The sequence below is a fragment of the Mugil cephalus genome, chromosome 12 (genome assembly GCF_022458985.1).
Source record: "Mugil cephalus isolate CIBA_MC_2020 chromosome 12, CIBA_Mcephalus_1.1, whole genome shotgun sequence".
Lineage (NCBI taxonomy): Eukaryota > Metazoa > Chordata > Actinopteri > Mugiliformes > Mugilidae > Mugil > Mugil cephalus.
The window spans coordinates 19,718,420-19,739,488 of NC_061781.1; the positions used below are offsets into that span (position 1 = coordinate 19,718,420).

Below are 21,069 nucleotides of genomic sequence, written 5' to 3' on the forward strand. Positions count from 1 at the left end.
TGTCAGACTCTTCTGTTTACCTCTCTGTGGAGGAGTGTGAGTATTTGTGCATGGCTTGTGTGTGCATACTGTAGGTGTGTGTGGGTGGCTGTTTGTGTTGAATGGGCATCCATATTCTTCTTTCACAGGCAGTGCTGCAATATTGAGTGAGAGTTTATATTCATGTGTGTGTCTGTCTCTGTATCTAAGATAAATATGGTTCATTGTGGGTGCAGGCAGAGGTCACAAGGTTTGTGTATGTGTGTGTGTGTGTGTGTGTGTGTGTGTGTGTGTGTGTGCGTGTGTGTGTTAGCCAGATTGTAGAACAGAGCACGGGCTCAGGAAGTCGGCTTTATAAGAAGTGCATTTGACACACAGACGGAGACGCAGACAAACCAGACAGCGGCCGACTCTTCTTTTCGCTTTGAGTGTTTCCTCTCAGAATAAACAGCTTCTTCATTTCCCACAGTTTCACAAGACCGAGAAGGGACGGAGGTGGCAATGGTGGAGGTGGGGATTTCACAATGACAAATTGTCACAGAAAAAAAAAACACACACACAAAAAAAAAAAACAGAGAAAGAGATTCAAAATGGATTTGACTTCACCCCTTGCAATCAGGAAACCAAAATCTATGTATCTATTTTTGCATATAACACATCTGAAGAAGCGATGGACGTTATGTAAATTTTGATTGCACAACGAAATGGTTATAGATGAATGACACCATCAGCGTTTACAGTGGTTCCCTATAAGCCTTGCTTTCGCTCTGAATTTGTGTCTGCTGTCGGAAATAAAATCTACCCCGGGAAAATTAAAGCTTGAAAGGCTTTACAGGATAGTGCTTTTGTTTTCTCCAATAGCTAACAGCTATAGCTTTTCCCAAGTGGTGGTAGGTGGACGGTGGAACGGCAGCAACGCAAACTTTATCCTGCAAGTGGAAAAAACGAGTGATAAGAACAGAGGAAAGAAAAGAAGGAATATTGGACGTCAATTCACTTGATATATTGTGATCCAGGGCTTGATAGACTTTCATAACAGACATTCGGTTTGCATTACTAGATAAGTAAGTAAAAGTGCAGTAACAAGTCAAAAGTCGTAGATCGAGGGCTTCAAATTGCAATTTGTCTTGATTTGGACAGTGGCCAGGCTAATAGCAATGCTAAAACCACAGCTGAGAGACAAAAAAACAATGTGCTAGCCTCGTTTTCTTTCTAGCAATATGCTAGCAGAAAAACTGTTACAAAAGACACAAACATCTGCCTGCTCGCATAGCTAGCTAACCACTGTGCATGTGCAACATCTATCTTATGTCACTGTCTCCACTGCGATTTCTTCATTTGGTAAAAAAAAACAAAAAACAAAGTGGAGTCACACCTTTTCTCTCTACGTTTTCTTCTGTTAGCCTTCCACCTGATGCTGACCCCCGCTAATGCGACTTGTCTAAGCAACGCTCTGTCATTGCTTCAAATGAAATCGGGACAGTTTTGCTTTACATCTTCAGTGAACATGCATCTTTCTTTTCTCAAATTTGTTCTCTGAGGGGGAAAAGTGATGCCAGCAGTAATTCCGCACCGTGTTTAGGCTAATTACTGAGAGTTGCCCTGGCTACTTTTATAATATCTTCTATTTTTCTGTAAGCTTGTTTAGCAAACTTGCTTCCACAATTGAATCGTTGTATTGTCCACCCAGTAACGAGTCCCTACAAATTATTCTCATTTGCGTGAATGCATGCATGTGTGTGTGTGTGTGTGTGTGTGTGTGCACTCTGGTGAAACCAGTGGACGTGAGCTGCATCCGGCGACCTCATCCCCCTCATCCTGACAGGATTACTGACACAGGATCCCCCTGCCCCTGGCAGAAATAGCAAGGACCCAAGGGCAATCCACCAGAATATGGGAACTTCCGCGGGCCCTGCTAGTGCGCAAATGTGTGTTGTTTGTGTGTGTATATGTGTGTGTGTTGTCTGCTTATTTATATGGGAATCAGCTCTGTACATAGAGTTGGTTTCCTCTCAGGTGCTGAGCTCTCTGGCTCAGGCAAGAACAACATGAGTTTACTGCTCTTTATTTCTCTTTCTCTTTCCTTCTCCCTGTCTCTCACAGACTCAGTGGTGTTTTCATCACTTCGGGGTACGTTTCATTGACTTGCATTTATTACTTGGAAGCTAACAAAGTCTCCACATGATTTACATTATGAGGACTTTTGTCTCCAAAAGGGAGGTGCCCGCAATGTGTACTCAGATTTATGCGCCCACAATATCACACTCATCTGACTTTCCATTTATTACTGCTGTTGCAAATTTCTAACCTACACAATGTGTACGACAGGACATTTTGTACTACATACACATGCACTCAGGAACTTACATAACTAAGACATTGTGCAGGAACAAAATAAATAAATAACCCCCCACAATGTGTTGCCAATTTCCACATCACATATTATATCAAACTTGACATGTGGAGCCTCCTTTATCCCGATATTACATGAAATTCACATAGCACAAAATGCTGTATTTCATAAAAAATATGATAACAAGCCATTGTCAGTTAATTTGTTGTGTACTGTACGAAGCTTTCCAAGCTTAATCACCACAACATGTCTTTTCTTCTAAATATGCATTAGTTTTTTTGAGGGTTTTTTGAAGCTGGGTCTGACCACAATGGAGCCTGGCGTGTATTCTGACACATGGATCGATGAAATCAATGCGCATCCTCGGCCATCTGCATTCAACCTGTGCAATTTGTTTTTCAGTATCCATCTTTGGAGGTATTCAGCACAGTGTTTTTAGTTTCCTAAATGCATTTACATGCATGTACACGGAACATCTTTGGGAAGCATTTTATCGATTGTATCTACTTCTACAGCTTTAAGGATGGGTCGTACTATGCGTATATGTCACACTCAGTCTTCATCAGCTCCCTTTGCCTTCTATTTACAAAGGTATTATGTGTTTATCATACCACCAGGTTTCAGTTTAAATACTTGGGACCTTATGAATTCTCATTTTTGTTTTGTTGTATGTCCCAAAAATTAAATTAGCCAACGCACGACAAGTGTGTTTTGTCTATTAATAGCTGGGTTCATAAAGAAAGCAGTGTTTTTCCTCTGTGGAACGAATTTACTCTCAGAGGAAGTGGGCTGGGTGATTTGAGGTAAAAAAGCATCAGATGAGTGCATCTTTAAGAGGGTTTTAACCCTGAAGGGATTTTTTTTTTCCTCCACCATTTAAAAAAAGGAAATGAAAAAAAAAAAAAGAGTAGCGCGCGTAAGCTGTGGCTTTGATGGCATTGTGCTTGTCGTCAGGTTAGAGAGGTCGACGCTTTTATACGCGCAGAGACGCAGCAACTCCGCTCTCTTCTTGAGCCCCGTTCAAAAATGTCCCAGAAGCATCCAAAAGACTTCGGTTGCTGCTCCTGCCAAGGAAAATACGGCTTATGAAATGGAAATTCTGAGGCCATTCACAGAGTGCCAGGACTGATTAGAAAAAAAAAAAAAAAAGGAGACTATGTCCATGTCAGAGCATCCAGGAGTAAACTCTGAAGGAAAGCGCACTTCAACACACGTATGACTGGTTTACCTGGTATGTGCTTGCCTGGTATGACGGGGTTAGAACGTCATTAAACGTCAAGTCATCGTGGGGAGTGCTACGCAGCCTGTGATAACTGATGTTATGTGCCCTCGGCGGCTATGAGGTTTGTCACATCATGGCAGCGTAAGCCTTGATCATGTTTTGCGAGTTGAAGGCAACCTGACAAGTAGGATACATCAAATTAAAGGATGAGGATGGTGGCCAGACGTAGCAAAGACACATGGGTTGCATTATGGGAAATGTATGCTCCATTGTCTTTGGATCATCTGTTGCTTTGATTTTGACCCAAAGCTCACCATACGTTTTGTCTTAACAGAGGAAATAAGCATTCAGTGGGGCTCAAGTTAGATGAATTTGGGGTTTTCTACTTCAGACAACGTCAAGAGAATCAGTTCTAGGTTAAGCCTTGACGCTGGGTGCGGTTGGTCCGGTCGTCGCCATCTTGGCAGCGCCCGACTCCACCTTACTCCAGCTAAAGCCTCATTTATGGCTACGTGTCAGATCCACACCCCAAGTATGGCGCAGCTTCGCCCCCTACACAACATTAGCCGCGCCTGGTCCGACGTGCATTTCCTCGTCCGCATCTCTCAGCAGACGGACGAGCGCCGCCCGCCTCCCCCTGCCTCCCACACCCCATCCACACAGACGTCTTCTCTCTCTTTGCACTGCGGTGATTTAATTTATTAACATTTATTAACTTCGGCTCCAAGATGAGTCGCCCAGTTCCAGTTGCCGCCGTTTGAAGGACGGAGACAGACTCAGCATTGACTAACTTGGCGTTTTACCGGTGTAATTACAGAAGTATGCAGCTGTAAATGTAAATGGCAGTATAAATGGTTACATCATTGCAGGCTCAGTTCTGCTCTCTGGAGTGGGGATAAACCAAGCTTAATAAAAAAGGGACAATTAGGTGGCGTGGAGCTGAGGTGCTAGCGACCTGTGATGGCACCCACCTGTCAATCAGAGCGGCCATAAGACTTAATACAATATAAGTGGGTGACTTATATAAAAATCACTAGTATAATAAGCTCTTAAACCCATGCAATTTGATGATAACCACATCGATCACTGAGTTTAGCAGGGTCATTTTAGCCAGTGTTGCTCTTTCTTAATTACGACTAAATTTCAATATTGCTTCAGTTATGTGGTGTACCGTTGAGGGACAGCACTGACCTCAGTCGGTCGACTTTGACCAAACCGAGTGCCATCATTTTCCTGGTGTGCAGTTACTCTTAAGGCATCAACTCTAGAGGAAACTATTCGAATGACTCTCAAGGGCAGCGTGAGGCCAACACGATGAGGTCATGAAGAGCTTAACACGGAGCCGGCTGATGTCGAGGTTTGAAAATCAGACTTTATTTAGTCTGATGATGAACGAGATTGTGTTCTTTTCAATTAATGCGCCGTATAATCAATCTTCGTTTTGACAAGGCCTGTAAAAGTGTCCCAAAAGTAGTCTCTTTGTCTTGCAAGAGTCTTCTCTAACCTCGTTAAAGAGGTGGTTCGCTTTCGCCGCTTTTCAAAAAAAAGTTCCTGCTCTGAGCGAGTCAAAAAAAGGGAGGAAGTGGAGTAGCGTGCTGGTGAGCGAGCAGTTGTAGGCTGGTTATCAGGCCAATGTGTCACATCGGGGTGTCCAGGGGCACAGAAGAGGGAAGTGAGCGCAGCAAAGAGGCCAGCGGCGGAGCACAGGAAACGCTCGTCTCACATCACCTACGGCTCTGTCCTTTCTGTGCGTTTGCACCTTTAGCGCCGTGGCCCGTCATTTGTTTCTGATTTGCAGCATTTGAAAGTGTTTTTCCATGCTGCTTTCCCTTTTTCTTTCTACTCTGTGGTAGAGGACCGGGAGGGAGGGGAGGGGAAGGGAAGCGGGGGGGGGGGGGGTTCTGTTGGCATTCTTGCACCGTGTGCTTTGCGCTCGACCGGGCCTTGGCTTGGGTCCATATCCCCTCTCTACCCGCTCTCGCTTCCCTGACTCCCGCCCCTCCTCCTCTCCACTAAACAACCCCCCCACCACCACCACCGCCACCCCCACCCCCTCAACTCCCCTTGATTACTTCCCTAACCACTGCTCTTGCCAGCAATTCGGCGCTCCCTCGCTCACCTCTTCTGCTATCTCCCTCCTTAATCCTTACTCGCATATCTCCCAGAATTCACTGCACCCTTCCCTTCCTCTCACCCCTCCTTCCCATCTATCTTCCATCCTCGGAGCCCGTGGCAGCAGGTCCAGCCTCTGTGACACAGATGCACCCAGTTGCTCTGGGCGCTCGACATGGGAACAAAGCATTGGCGGGGCCCGTCTGTTGCAGTGTGTTCCGAGGGAGTGTGGTGTTACTGCGCGCGCGTGTGTGTGTGTCCAAGGAAGTCCACACGAGAGGGAGAGGAGAGGGTACGCGCGGCCAGATACTAAATCTGGTTTCATGAGGTCGTTTTAAGCGTAACTTTTCATTTGGACGAAAATGAAAAAAATAAAAATAAAAAATGTTTTTTGCGAGCGAGCGTGCAAAACCCGTGTTGAACAGGATCTGTCTTCACACTCGCCACCCACTGCACCAGCACACCTTTTAGCGTTATTTGCCAGTCATCGTGCTTCTTTGATAAACCTCAAGAATTAACAGTTGCTCAAATAAAATCCAATAAATTCAACTGCATTGAAATTTTGTCAGCACGCGTACTGCAACGTAACTGGCTCTTTTTTCTTCTTCTTTTTTTTTTTCCGTGTTATGTGTGCACGTATAATGGTTTGTGTCGCTAATGTATGAGGTCAAACTTTGATCTGAGAAGGTCAGAGATGTTCCAGAGAGGGTTGTCTCCTCTGATTGATTCAGCTACTGTGTTCAGTTCAGTTTTGGTTTGGCCAGCCTTTATTCCTCTTCCCCGGCTACAGTTGCCTCAGCCCGCGCAGAGTCGATAGCCATCAGAGAACTGAGAGATATTGGACCTGAGGTCACAGATGCGGATATGTGGTGGGAGTTACGGTTCATCCTCTGAAATGCATTAAACAGACACACAAATAAGCAGCAAAACAAAGAGAGCTGTAAACAGAGGAGCGTGTTTGGGGCTTTTTCTCAAACTGACCTCAGTTTTCACCTGCTCCCTTTGCCTTTCTCTTATTTATTTATTTTTTTTTTGTCGGGGGATTTTGGTTGGGGACAGGAGAGCTTGTAGGAAGGAGAAATGAGATGCCTCAACACTCCACTGCCCTCCTCTCTCCATCCAACTCCCCCACACACCTGGGATGGCCATTTCATTTCAGAGTGCAGCAAATGGAAAGGTGATCTTAATCTACCCCGTTTCCTTCCAGTCCAGACCCCCCCACCCCACCCCCCCAACTCACACACACACACTTCTCCATCTCCCACACACAGTGCCTCACGCTGATGGACAGAACACCATTGGTTGAAAGCCTGAGCCTCCTGAGCCGAATTCAGTAATACACAATACTGGATATGCATTACTTTATCACCCTGAACAAATTTGCTTAGTCGCGATCCCGTCGTGGGAAAAGCAGCCAACTTCAGTCAAAGTTGTTCGACAAAGAAATCCTCAACGCGCAGCATCTCCCTGCGAGCTCATTACTCCGTGTTAAGTCTCTCTCTCGCTGCTTTTTGCTCTTTGGTCATTACTGTCACAAGCAGAGGTGTGTAGTGGGCCATTGATTTCCTATGAATAGCCTTCCGCAGGTCAGTTCATTAGGAAGGCGCTCCCGGACCTCTAGATTAACTGGACTGTGGAAATGTGTGGAAGGGGAGTGCCCCTCTCTCTCTTTTTTTTTTTTTTTTTTCCAGTTGCATTAAGAATAAAGGACAAACAAGCATGAGAAAGGAAAACCTCTTGATAGTTCACTCCAAGGATAAAAAAGAAAAAAAAAAGAAAATCAAGACTTTATCTGTCTCCTTCTGGAAAATATTAAGAAGAGAATGCCTCCGCGTGAATGATGGTCATCCAATGAAAGGCAAACCTTTCCCACTGCACTCCTCTCTCTTCTCCTCCTCAACACATGGCTTGAGGCTGGACTGAGGCTGTAGCTCCACCCGCCCCAACCCGTTGCCACGGCAACGCTATCTGGGCCTACCAAGACCTGCAGCCGAAGGACATCCTGGACAACAATACAATAGCAGCACAGAAAGGGTACCTGAGGGACTTAGACCTGAGAGGCGAGATCTGTGGGGGGGAGTGGGGTGTGTGGGTGGGTGGGGGGGGGTTGCAGACTGAGGGAGTAAATCCTCCTTCTTACTCTACCGCCCTCGCACACAAACAGTCAGGATTAGCCCTTTTGCTTGAGAGTTTGAGAGGTGCAAGAACTACAGGGTTGCATTAAATGATTTCGCCGTAACAGTTTTTATAGGAATGTTTTGATCGTGAGTGGAATTATGTGGTGAGTAAAAAAAGAAAAAGAAAAAAAATTTGGATGTGAGATATGAGCTGTAGTTGTTAGCCACAACCTACATAGGGGTGATATGTGTCATTCATCATCGACTGAGCTTTTTTTTTCTCTCTCTCTCTCTCTCTCTCTCTCTCTCTCTTTTTTTTTTTTTATCTTAGAATAATAGCGGCCCGCGGTGCTGCTGACTGCAAGGATTGGGCCACAAACTCTGCCGCTGGTGCCAGCAGCGGAGAGTAATAGAGATGTTTAGAGTCTATTTGCCTTGCTTGCATTCCTCCATGTACTGCTGCTAAAATAATAAGAGGGAGGGTTACCTCAGGTCGGCCCCAGCTGAGGGATACGGAACATGCATTGTTGTCATTGGCTCCATCTGAGTATCCCTCTTAAAGCCACAGCACGGAGCTGAGGAGACGGGCACTGCTGCCCACTTTGCAGACTCAGAGTGCACAGACGCACGGGGTGGGGGTGGTGGGGGGGGCATCAATATTACATAAAATGTTATCTTCAGAACTGTTACAATTCCACTTTTTAGATTTCCATTTATTGTCCTTTATTTATTTATTTTTTTTTAAAATCAGTGGCCAGAGAGGAAAAGTTTGCTCTGATGCAACCGCTGTTGAGCAACTGAACATGTTTGTATTCCATTGAAGCCTTAAGAGGATTTTTATTCCGCGTATGAAGTGTTATTAGCCTCACAGCATCCCACCAGGCAATCGAAAATCTTTATTATAGGAGAACAGGGGGAATCGTGCTGCGCGCCCCGGCTGAGTTCGTGCGCATCTTTTGTCTGTCGGCTCCTGATGATTTCGAAACACGAATTTCGCGTCTATTCAGAATGTGTTTATTTCTCAGTGGGTGCAAGCACAACATTGTCGATGTCCATGTGTGAATAACCGAGTGTGGGACCTGCTTAGTCATGCTAAAACACCCGTCTTACACCTCCTCTGTGTTCCTTCGCAGGCAGCCTAAGAAACAGGATGTTAATGCTTGACGGAATGCCTGCAGTCCGAGTCAAAGCTGAGCCCCTGGAATCGGAACAAGGGGTAAGAGAGCAGTTGTTTTCCAGACAATTCCCTTTTTTTTTCTCTCCCCCCCCTTGCTTTTCCTTCCCTTCTCTCCTCCTCCCGGCAATGGGCTGATAATCACTCCCAGGCCTGAGCAAGTGAGTGACTGAGTGAGTGTGGGGGCTAAGAGGAGTGGTCGGAGAGCATGGTAGTAAGAACCGAGAAGAGGTTGGAGGAGGAGGAAGAGGAGGAGGAGGAGGAGGAGGAGGAGGAGAGCCACAGCTGGAGCAGGAATGCGTTGGGGTCTTTTGGGGAGGTGACTTGGGGCCAGCATGAGTCCACGCAGGCTGGGGGTGATTGCGCAGATGTAGTCACTGCTCTGGGGAGGAGGGGTTGCATGGGAAACTCTAAATCTTATCCTGCTTCTTTTCCCTTTATCCTCCCTCACCAGGCTTTCTTAGACACACACACATGAATAATCTCCTTCTCTTGCACACACACACACAGAAAAAAAACAAAAATACACAACACACCACGCCGATACTCTTCTTCATCATGCAGACACTATCACGTCTTCATCTCGACTGTATCTCACGCATGCCTCCGCTCACTCGCAGTCACCTCTGGTTTGTTCCCGTCACTCAATATGAATTTGTCACACACAACGAGAGCTTGTCACTACAAGCCCCATGCGATTGTTGTTACATCCCCCCCACCCCGGCAGCAATGCAACGTTGGAGACTACGCCGCACGATTTCATTTCATTATTTTCTACATGCACTGACCATGTTGGGTGCGATGCTTTTCATGGCCCACATACTGTATCGGTGCTCTCTGCTGGTCTGACGTACCTAGAAATAAAGTGGTCTTGTTATGGTGAAGCTGTTGCTAGGTTACAAGGGCTCTGTGTTGCTGCCACAGCTGTGTGTGCAGTGGGTGCAGACCACTTAATATTTGTAATCATGATGAATTAGCGTCCAGTTGTTATCGATTTCCATTCACAACTTATCAATAATATCTGCGCCCCCCTAATATGTGAGCAGGAGAGTATTAACCCATGACGGATGAGAGAAATACCAGCTGCTGATCAGGTTATCTCATGTCTTGTAGAGAATTGTTTGGCTGTGGAGGTGCTTTGTGTTACGATAAGAACCGAATCTGTCTCTCCACATCTGAGGATTTGACGGAGAGGCAGCAGGTGGCTACGTTCGGCGCGTCCCCCTCTCAGCTGTGACTCAAGGGTTCGAGAGCCGTGCGCTCCAGCGCCGCCAGCTAATGCCTGGGGTTTGAAATCATCCTCCACGTAGTGATGTCAGTCACAGACAGGATGTGAGCGCTGCAGCCCACACGGCTTTGAAGTGCACTAAGATCCAATCTCGCCCCAACAGACCGAGCTTCCCTTTAGATGGCAGACGCAGACAGACAGTTTAGGCTGCTGCAGAAATGTGGTCTTCATTTGGGTGGCGTCAGGCCAAGGGCTTGCTGGAAATGGTCCGCCTTGTTAGACAATTCGCCTGCAAGGGGCTGGAAAATCTGCCCCGCCAACGAGTATCCCCTAATAAAGACAATGCCGTGAGGACAGAGGCAGGCAGCTGGGTTGAGTGTATCTTTATATATATATATATAAATATCAATGTGTGTCAGTGAGTATGTGTAGGCTTGAGCGCATACGTGTGTGTTGTGTATCTGTCAAAATGAGAGCGGAGGTGGCTAAAGTTTTCCATCTCTGCCGGTTGAGATGTGTTTGAAAACCGTGACCCTGAAATGCAACTAAGTTTCTGTTTTGCAGTTGTGCGCACTTTACATTCGTGTTGTTTTCCCACACAAGTGTTCCCTTTTTTTTTTAACACACGAGCCAGAGTTCCTCAGAAACCTACTATGTGTCTAATATTCATGATAATTGTATCACCATGAACTTGAGCCCGCCCCCTCCTTTTGAATAAAGGAAATGAGAATGAGTAAGCCACAACAATGTTCAGTTTGATTTGTCTGACGAGATTTGCAACAAAACTCTTGGTTGGACTCATGGAGTCAAATTAGAATGAATTTTTACTTACTTGAAGTCATATTAAGAATACACATGTGACTCAAACACATCTGCAGTGTAGAATTGACTCGCAGTCATTACTCTTCCACTGCCTCTCTTTAAGCTAATGTCAGACAGAGGTCTGTGGTGTTGAATCCAAAAAGTTTCCTCACATTCACTTCTCAGACTGTTCGGTCCATTATTAACCGGCACAGCTTCATTGTTTTCTTCATTTTATATTAGAGGCCTTAATCTAGTTTACAGATTGAGCAGCGGTGTACACAGTAGTTCAGAGAGACTTGCGATGCAGTCGGACAGTTAACAATAGATCAAATGTTTATTTTACAGATTTTCAAATAAATAGTGACTGGGTGCATCCGTTGGTTAAAGTAGGCCAATTCTAGATGTTTTTATAATGTAGCTGCCTTTACATCAACTCAAATTACAGGTACAAATTGATGGGACTATTGTTGTTATTTTTGTTATTATTATTATTGTTTATTGGTGGTGATTTCAAATGGGATTGTCTTCATCTTTTTGTGGTTTTCACAGAAACTGAAACTTTTAAATGTTCTGAAAGCTTTGCGAGTTGCGTCTCCTTTGATGAAATTTTCGAGTTTTGTGAAGTTTCAAAAATGTAATTCTTTGGTAGATGTTAAACTAAGATACCCATTTGGAATTTTATGACATTTTATCACAATTTTGATATCCTGCGTATATCTTCTACATCAGTCCAAAATTGCCCGGCGGCGTTTCCATGCCGACAGTTGCTTAGCAGCTGTGTCTTCATGACCTACGGCCGCTGTTACCGCTTGATCGCCAACCACTTTCATGTACGTGACTTCCCATACCATATTCGTGCACTCACAAGCTCCAACTGAAAGTAACAACAAGCAGATTGGCGTCAAATTGACTGTAGGTTCTTACAGTAGATCGTAACGCTTCCTCTGCTTTTCACTGGGTTTATGCCTAAATAAGTTTGATGCAAATCTGTGTTTTAAGGAAAACGCCTTAAAAACTAAATATTTCATTGCTAATACTATGACTGTCTAATGAGTCAAGTTATTTTCCACTCCAGTTTCAAACATGGCTCAACCTCATCAGTTTTGTTAATCATAGAATATTACTAAGGGAGACCCATATAATACTAAAAACTAGTTTCTAGTCAAGTCCACGCACACTCACCCAAAAGGACAATATTTCCAAAATATTGAGATTAGCCTCAGTGGATGTAATGGCTTCAAAGCCTTCAGGCAGTGTGGCTCCAGGCAGACTTTGACACTCACTTCCTATACAGAGAATGAAAACACAGAGAGATCATGTGCAGAAGCAGCTGGATGGTAGCCCGAGGCTCTGTCAGGAAAGGCTACACCGGGAGTTGATGAGAGATCAGCAGACAAGGGCCGACGTTTGACAATTACTGTACGTGAAGTTTCTTTTGAGGACTTTCTCTGTGTAAACAGCTGACAAATACACATGGACGCCAGTGGCTCGCCGTGCCGCCATTTTCCACCTGTGCCTTCAATGGCCTCCAAACTCCCTCAAAAACACCTCTTAATACGGTTGCTATAGAAACACCAAAATCACACGGACATGCAATAAAACAGGACGTTACATCGTAGATTGCGCCACATACATCAAATCCAGCAGAAGTTCCAATGTCGACCCAATAAAATGGCAAAAAGATACATAAAAGATGTCAGTATAGCTCGTTTTACTCACTAGAATTTAAGAAACAATTCAGAGTTCTCCTGATAGTTGCTGACTGGAAGTGGCAGACACACTCTTTCCCCGGCTGGGTCAGGCTAGCTAGCTCTGGGATTAGGCGGCCTGTGCTCACAACATCCAGGTTTTCCTTCAAAGTCTGCCGCGAAAGTGGCTTTCTCAGAAGATCTGCAACCAATCTGCCATTGTGAGTTCAACAAATTGCTGTCAGTACATTATAATAGGGACAATTTCCTTGTGAAGCTCACAACAGATGAACACGAACCGCTAGCTTGTCTCAAATCAGAGCGTCTCTCCGACCCTCCGATCGGAGGGCGCCAAAACGCTGGCGCTACTGTAGGCCACTGAGAAGGCCTGGGTATAGGAGCTTGAAATGTTGAAATTACAATGTATTTCAAGCGTCAGTCGCCTGCAGTTTTAATTGTGAAGGCCCAGGAAGATTTCATTGAGTCCTGATGGCAACATGATGGCTGAAATATGCCAGAAGCACCACAGCTGAGAGACGGACATAAAATGAAAAGAATAGGCTTTTGGGAATAATTTAATAAGATTAAATGGAAAATATTAAAATGAAAGTCTAGGGATAAAGTATAGGCCAGCAGAGAAGGCTTTGTTGGCCCTAACGGCCCTCCAGTGATGGACACTATCGGCTGTGAATTTAGATGGTGCACAGGGAGAGTCATATGATCATGTTCATATGATTTTCCGTCCATCTCAACGGACGATGCTGCATCATAAAACATTTGTTGCACATCTTTCCTCTTGTCTCATGTGCATTTGATCACAGCTAACATTCGACTGAAATTATTCCATCCATCTGCACAGGCTGCATCAATGTGCACTTAAACATGTTTATTTAGTTATTTATTTTACACTCCGGGTCTATTTTTACTCTTCAAGTCTATACATCTATTTACAGTACAGTACGTTCGGTCACATCCTGTGAAGACAGGGTGCTCTGCTACCTGCATGCATGAACAAGTATCTCCAGACGTCGTTTGTGAGCACTGCATTAGTTCAGGCCGAGCAATAAAGCAGAGCTTGCATCAGCCTCATTCATGCCTTACCATCAGTGGTTCATTCATTAGCTGCCTGGCTACCAGGTGACTACTAAAATCCAATCGTGCAAGTGTAGAAGGCGAGCGTTATAAGCTTACTCTGCTAACACCCTGATGCAATTTTCCATTCTCAGCACTCCTAAAGTCCTGTGACTAAAGCCTGTCCTGTTGCTGGTGTCAGTAAATCTAATAACTATGTACACATGTCTGCATTAAGGGAGATTACCTGATTTTCTCCCAGATGAACCCGTATTGTTTCTCTCTTTCTTTGAGAGCAGCCTTGAAAGAGTCTTTTCCATGCAACTTTTGGCTGTAATATATTTGGCCATGAACGACAAATCCTCTAAAGTATCTCCGACTGAGCTAGGAAAAAAAAGCAAACCTAAAGAATTTTATCATCTGCATGAAAAGACAAATGATTTAGGTGCTGGGATCAGGCCGTATTAATTATTTAGGTATTTCATACAGTGTATCGTAGAGTAGAGTTAGACCATTTAAAAGGTTTCCCCCCAAAAGAATAGCTGCACAAGTTCACCGAGACTGAATGTGCACGGTGGGTGGTATATATGAACAAGACTATAATGTACTGTGCATCCCGACCTGACACCAGTGACCCTGAGCTGAACCCCACTGAGGTCCAGAGGTCAGCAGAGGGCATATTTCATGGAGGCAGCGTTTGTTTTCCAACTGGGGAGGAGTTAACCAGTGAGAAGCGTTTTTTTTTTTTTTATTTTGATTCACAGGGTTGAAACATTTCCTGTAGGCTGAAAAATGAGTATACAAGTCTGGCGTAAAAATAGTAAGCTACTACATATGAGTATACACACACAGACACGCACACCAGTCAGAAAGAATTGTAAATCACCCCAGATCGACTTTCAGTCGGCATTACACAAGAGGAAAGATATGCAAGTCTCCAAAATAAAAGCGAGGGTGAAAATCTACACTACAGTTTATTTTTTTTGGCCGAAAATCCTCTCCAACTTTAATTAACCTTCCCTGTTTGATTAGTGAAAATCCTGGATGTGTGCGCTCCTTGACTGCCCTGAGTGTGACTCAGCCTGTGAAAGGCTCCACTGTGAGGATCAACACTCGCTCTAGCACCCTCCCACACTGAAGAGGGGCCGACACCAGCCACATCGCATGTAACTTTTCATCAATTTCAACATACATAGCCGAGAAATCAAAGGAGGGCCTAGAGTTTAGGAGCCCGCGGAAGCAAATAGTAGCGGGTAGCAGGGGTGAGTGGTGGATTTTCTACCGTTTGTGTGTCCTCTATTATCTTTTCCAAGTAAACAGGTTCCTGAAACCTCGGCCGGACAGATGGAACGGTTGTGTTACAGTCTGCTCGGTGTTAAGTGAAAGATGTGTTGAGGGATACGACGAGCCACCAGCGTTGGCCTTAGGAGGCCTGTCGCTGAGAGACGGAAAGAGAAAGAGGGAGAGACGGTCAGGAAATTGAGCCCATATGATGTTTTTCCACCGTCACAAAGGAGATTTAGGAGAGATACAAGTGGGAGCCAAGAGAGCTGCATTCGTGTGGGAGTCATGGAAAACAGGAGGAAAAGATAGAGAAAGAGAGAGCAGCCCACGCCAAAAGAAAAGAAAGAACGAGTGAAAGGAGGCGAGTGTGAGAGACGCTATCTTTACTCCTGCATTTCATCTGTGTATGACATCATGCTCACGGAGGGGACTTCGCAGGAGGAGTTGAACGCTTGAATGAACACGTGGAAATTAGACGTTCCTCTCTAAATAAATACTACTACATACATAGTACCGTTCTGAAATATTCCTCTCAGGCGTCGTTACCGTTATTTTCCTACAAAATAATTATTCCTGACCTTTAACCTCCTGAGACGTGAGCTTTAGTTTGGTATGCATTATTCATGTCTTCAAGGTATTTGAAATTAGTCGGACCCGAGAAGTATAAAAACTAAGCATCATCTTTGAGCAGGAAGTCATTTTTGGTGTGTCCTCATGTGTGGACACGGAGATTATTTCACTGTAAATCAGGGGTCTGCAACGTTTTTCAGGCCACGCCTGGAGAGATTAAGTAGCTACATATTAAAATCTGCCTAGTGCAAATTATGAATATACATTATTATAATCATTCTGCATTCAATATTAAGCTATTCACATAATGCACAGGTTCAAATATTATTATTTGTTTTTAAATTTATATTAAATCCATCCATTTTGGCCTCAGTAGTTGGCTGATGGGATCAAGCTGCACTGTTAGCTTCTCTTCTGCTAATATTGTAGCGTGCCTCTGGTATTTTACCTGAGGACTGAATAGGATCTTGGAACCTGCCAATCAGCGCGTAATATGTGCTCTCATGAGTGCCTCAGCGGCGATGGGGGGGGCGGGGCCTACTGTGTGCAGGAGGCTTCGATTGACAGGTCTAGTGTGGAGCTCTGGGTGAAACGGCTCCCGTATCGCTGAATGAGTGAAGTGTTGACTTAAAGATAAAGTCTTCTGCCTCCATTTATCCCTTCGCTAAAATATGATGGATTCATGTTAATGTGTGGGAGCAAATGAAAAAAAAAATCTAATCAGTCAAAGATTTTGTGACCTCCCCTGCAGTACCCTGTTGAAGAACTATGCTGTATATTATAATATATTCCAGCAAATAATGAATTCCCAGTGTCCTCCAACGAGTTTTTGCTAATTAAAGAAGTCGTAGCTTGTTACTATTGTGTGTCATGTCAAACTAGAAAAGTTAATAAGTTTGAATAAACAAGTTTCAACTGTAAAATGTGATGAGGTTTTGTACCTTGTCCACTTTTGTCACATGATCGACTGTAGATTGAATTTGCTGTTTTTACACATGTAAACATGTGGTTTAAATGAAGCAGAAGAAGCTGCCACAAACCCAAAACTTAACGTCCCCATATGAGGACGTGTGGTCCCAGGAGGTTAACACCTCAATGTGTCAGGTTAATGTATTTTGTGATGACAGACGTCTGACACCAATACTTCTCTTACTCCCACAGTCACCTAAAGTGCGCCCTTACTCTGCGATGGACGGCGTCCCCTTCTTCCTCAGCAGAGTTAAACCCGAACCCCCGGAAGACCTCCTCGCTCACGACCTGCACTTCCACACGCAGACCGAGCCCGTCGACCTGTCAATCAACAAACCCCGGCCCTCCTCTTCATCGACCGCCAACACCAACACCACCATCACCACCACCTCATCGTCATCCCCCCTCAGATCCGCCTTCTCCCCGTCGTCCTTATCGTCGTCATCCTCCTCCTCCTCCTCTTCCTCCTCTCCATCGGTCATCACCTCAGCCTCATCGGTGCTCACGCCGGGTCCTCTGGTCGCCCCCGGAAGCGGGGTGAGAGGTCAGCCGTATTTGCACATCCTGCACTCTGTGCCGCCGCCTCCATCCAGCCCTCTGAGCCTGCAGGGAGCGGGGAAGCTGGCCAGCCATGTTCACCGCATCCCAGTTGTGGTACAGTCGCTGCCCCTCATGTACACCACTGCCGTTCGATCACCCTCCAGCCTCAACAACGCCATCATGCTACCTCTGCTGGACGAGGTCAAAAGCCAGGGCAAAGGTGAGGCCGCGCTCTCCGAATTAAATTCATATTCATATGGCTTGTTCTTTTGGGATTTCTCCTCAGCCTCCGTCATCGTTTTCTGCAAGAAACACTGCAATTTGCAGAGGTGCTCCATCATTTTTAAGCACAGGAAATGATGATGTATCATTATTCAGACTTTGTACTCCAGTAACACGATCATATTTATATTAACTCGGCAACATAAGCCGTCTGATGTCTCCACCAGACAAGCCCTAGCTTTAATAATCAGTATTTCCAGCTTTAAAGAGGTCTTTATTAGAAATAGATCATCTCATCTAAAACAATCACCTACAAGAACAGGATTAAATGTGTTAAATGAACGTATGAAAGCTCCAATGCCACAGTCGGGAGCCATTATAGAAATGGAAAAGTGAGTCTGCTTTAGTTGTCTGGGTAAGAAAAACTGTGATGACGGGAATTAGTTGAGAACTGGCAGCAATACCCGTGTGATGTTATACGAGATATCTCAATGACAAGCTGTGTATAGTGGTTTATGTCTTCCCAGATGTTCTGCACTGTGTATAGCCAAAGAACTTGCAGACACGGTTTCTGTGAAGGGCCCTCGGGCAAAAATGTTCCCCCTTCAGAGGGAAGATAAGCTTCCCAGACAGAACGCTCTCTCCATCTTTAATAGCCTCTAGTGCAGGTACCTTTTTGCTCCTGTCAAGGAGCAAACATCTGGGGTAGTTTGGGTATCAGACCTCTCTTGGCCCTGCTCTGACTGTGTTGTTGGTTTTCTCTCAGGGTGTGGTTTTACTGCCAACCACTGGAAGAGAGCCTACAGTAGGTGTTTCTGTCCAAGTCTGAGTTGTACACAGGGCAACTGTTGGTCGTAAAAGAGGTTGCTTTTTGTCACTCCCAGCAGAGCGGATGGACAGATTTAAACTTAGACCTGTGCATGTACCATACGTACACGCTAACGGACAGAAGCGTGTAATTATATCATGTTCTCAGACACTTGGCCGGCTGGGTGGGGTGGTCCTCAGAGATGGGGCGTTTTAAACGCTGGATGTCTGCTCCCGAGGAGAGGAGACGTAAGAAGGAAGGACAGGAAAAACAAGGCTTGCATAAGAGGGCGTGGATGGTTATTGAAGATGGGTGGCACTTAAACAAACACATGCGCGCACATACGCACAGTGCAACATCAGCTCTACTCAGCTGTGACGGCCCCCAAACACAAAGGAAACGGAGTGAATGAGCGCTGGGTGTGGTGGATGCAGTTACTTTTAATGGGGAGAGCAACCAGGAGACAAACAGAACATTTAGCTATTTATTTAGCGCTTAATGTGGCGTTAACGTTTCCATCGGCGGAGCCTGATGGGAAATAACGCGGCGCTATATCCTAATTCGGTTCGTCGCTTGAACGTCCCGAGTTATCTGGAGTTATTGGCATTGATTGGCGGTCGAAGGAATAAGTTGGTGACATCAGATCAGGTCGAATCCCGAATCGAATCCTCCTCGTGAGGAGTTCGGCGCGATAATGTTAAGTTTTCGACGGACAAAAAGCCGCGTACATCCACTCTCCCATGTGCACAGACACACTAACAGGTTGGCCATCCTCTTTAAGAGAGGGCGGGTACCCTTTCTTTCACTGCTGTCTCCCTGTCTCCGGCAGGAGGTTGCCATGGAAACAGGGCTTGACTGGAAACAACAGGAGAGAAAGAAAGAAATCCGGTGCTCTGCCCACCTCTCCACCACTCCTCCTTTGTGTCCCTCGTTGAAAAATACCCCCTTTTCTAACACACGATGCATTTCTGACTAATTACAGGTTTTCCGTAGGGTAGGCGAGCTGGTGACCACTCTGCATGTCTTAGCCGACGACAACAGTAGAAACCTTTAAAAGCAAAAGCTCCAACAGAGTTCCAGCATTATTTCTGTGCAGCTCCCCCCCTCCACTCCATCAGTAATAACACCATGTCTGTTCCAAACTCTAGACCATTATTATGGGCCATTATGGCCACAGTCTCAGCTGAGAGGGCAGAGGAGGTGAAGTCCTGATAGCTTATAAAAGCACCCAGCTTACAGTAGACAGAGATGTTGCAGACCTCAGTGGAAAATACCACGGTATATTCAGTCTTTGTGCCGATTTCATCTTTAGAAACAGCAATTGTCATTACAAAGCCTTAGCTTTGTGGCATTATTCTTTATTACCTTTTCGCTGAAATACTAATTCATGTTTTTTCAGCACCCTTTCTTTGACAAGTAATCTTTGTCTATTTAATTTTTTCGGGGGTTCTTTTTATTTCTTGAGTTCTCCAGGATGTTCGCAGACTGTGTCCATGGAGACAGCAAGGACAGAACGGCTGCAGGCTCTGGCAACGTATCCAATGAGTTGTCCAAAGGAAAAAGTTGTCACAACTTGTGGAATGGATGTGACTTTGTAGCATAGCTCAAGAGACGACCATCGCTGAATTCACAGGCTCAGGGTTCAATAGCATGAGCTGGCTAGTCTAGCCTTTTTGTTTGTTAAAGAGAAAAAAGAAGAAGCCTCAGGATAAGCAAAAATTTATTATATTATTATGTTGCCTGCAAGGATTTCAACAGCTAATAGATGATTTAGACTTTTGTGTTGTCTCCAGCTATTTTATGGGGATTTTAAAATCCTCTGTCAGTTGCACATGTAGGGGGAACAGATGCTCAGCAGAGTTGCACTCAGGCATGCAGTTACTTTCAAGTCGAACAAATTCACTATGCACAAACTGGTCAGAGACAACGGCAACAGCCGAGCGGCGCTCCACCCAGCTTCTTATCTCACGGTTGGAGGCCGATAAAGATTATGTGTGTGCACGTGCAGACTCCACGGTGAGTATGCAGTGAGTAGTGTCCACGGTTCGAGCGCGGAGACATAAGTTTGACTGACAGCTCCTGGCTGCAAATAACAGCACACCAACGCAACTCGTTGGAAATCTAGGTTAAACGATGGTTAGACTGGATGCTACATGAAGGGGATCACTTCAGTGCAATTAGGAACACTCTCCGGTGCGCACAAATGCGATATGCCTTATAAGTTTACAGCTCCAGTGTCATGTGTCTGACTCCCGTGTCCATGTCCCGTCCCCGCAGCACACACGGACCCCAACGGCCTGTCACCGAGGCAGATCAAAAGTGACAGCGACGATGACGACCTGCCAAACGTGACCTTGGACAGTGTCAACGAGACCGGCTCCACTGCGCTGTCTATAGCCCGCGCCGTACAAGAGTGAGTATCTCGATCTTTGCACGTGTGCAGCACACCTCAAGTAAAAGCTTTTAGTGGGTCTCTGGCTCGAGCTGTAACTTCGATTCAGCCCTTGACAGGAAGCGCATCTGGAAGTCCAGCTTTGAGCCCTACTTACTCTTGACTGGTGTTAAATTTGTTGGTATGTCTGTTTCAGTTTGTTGCACTCCTTGTAGTATTGTTTTGTTGTTGGAAGTAGGGCAATGTTCCAAATTAACTTTTTTTCAGTAAACCAAATAGTAAATAATTAGATGGAGTATAACACATTACTTTTCATAGAAATAATGCAAGGAGCTTAATAAAACATTTAATTTATTATGTATATTTTTTTTGTATAATATTCTAATTCTAAGATCCCAAACTGCTGGAGAGATGAAGTAGGGACCCCCTACCTACGATATGTGTTCTATATTAAAGTCAGCCTAGTGCTATTTATAAATAATTAAATACATTATTACTTATAACATTTTGCATTAAATATTAAGCTGTAAAAACAA

The 21,069-nt window shown here is 45.0% G+C and overlaps 1 protein-coding gene across 3 annotated transcripts in view; it reads left to right on the top strand.

Moving 5' to 3' along the window:
* klf12b (Kruppel-like factor 12b) overlaps positions 1-21,069 on the top strand; it is a 41,068-nt gene that overhangs the window by 7,523 nt on the left and 12,476 nt on the right. For 2 of the 3 annotated variants that reach the window (XM_047600657.1, XM_047600656.1), the window contains exons 2-4: positions 8,917-8,999; positions 16,764-17,331; positions 20,419-20,554. In XM_047600657.1, the coding sequence (XP_047456613.1) occupies positions 8,934-8,999; positions 16,764-17,331; positions 20,419-20,554 (770 nt within the window). In that variant the 5' untranslated portion in view covers positions 8,917-8,933. The remainder of the gene's footprint in view (positions 1-8,916; positions 9,000-16,763; positions 17,332-20,418; positions 20,555-21,069) is intronic. The other variant, XM_047600658.1, reaches the window with a different exon arrangement.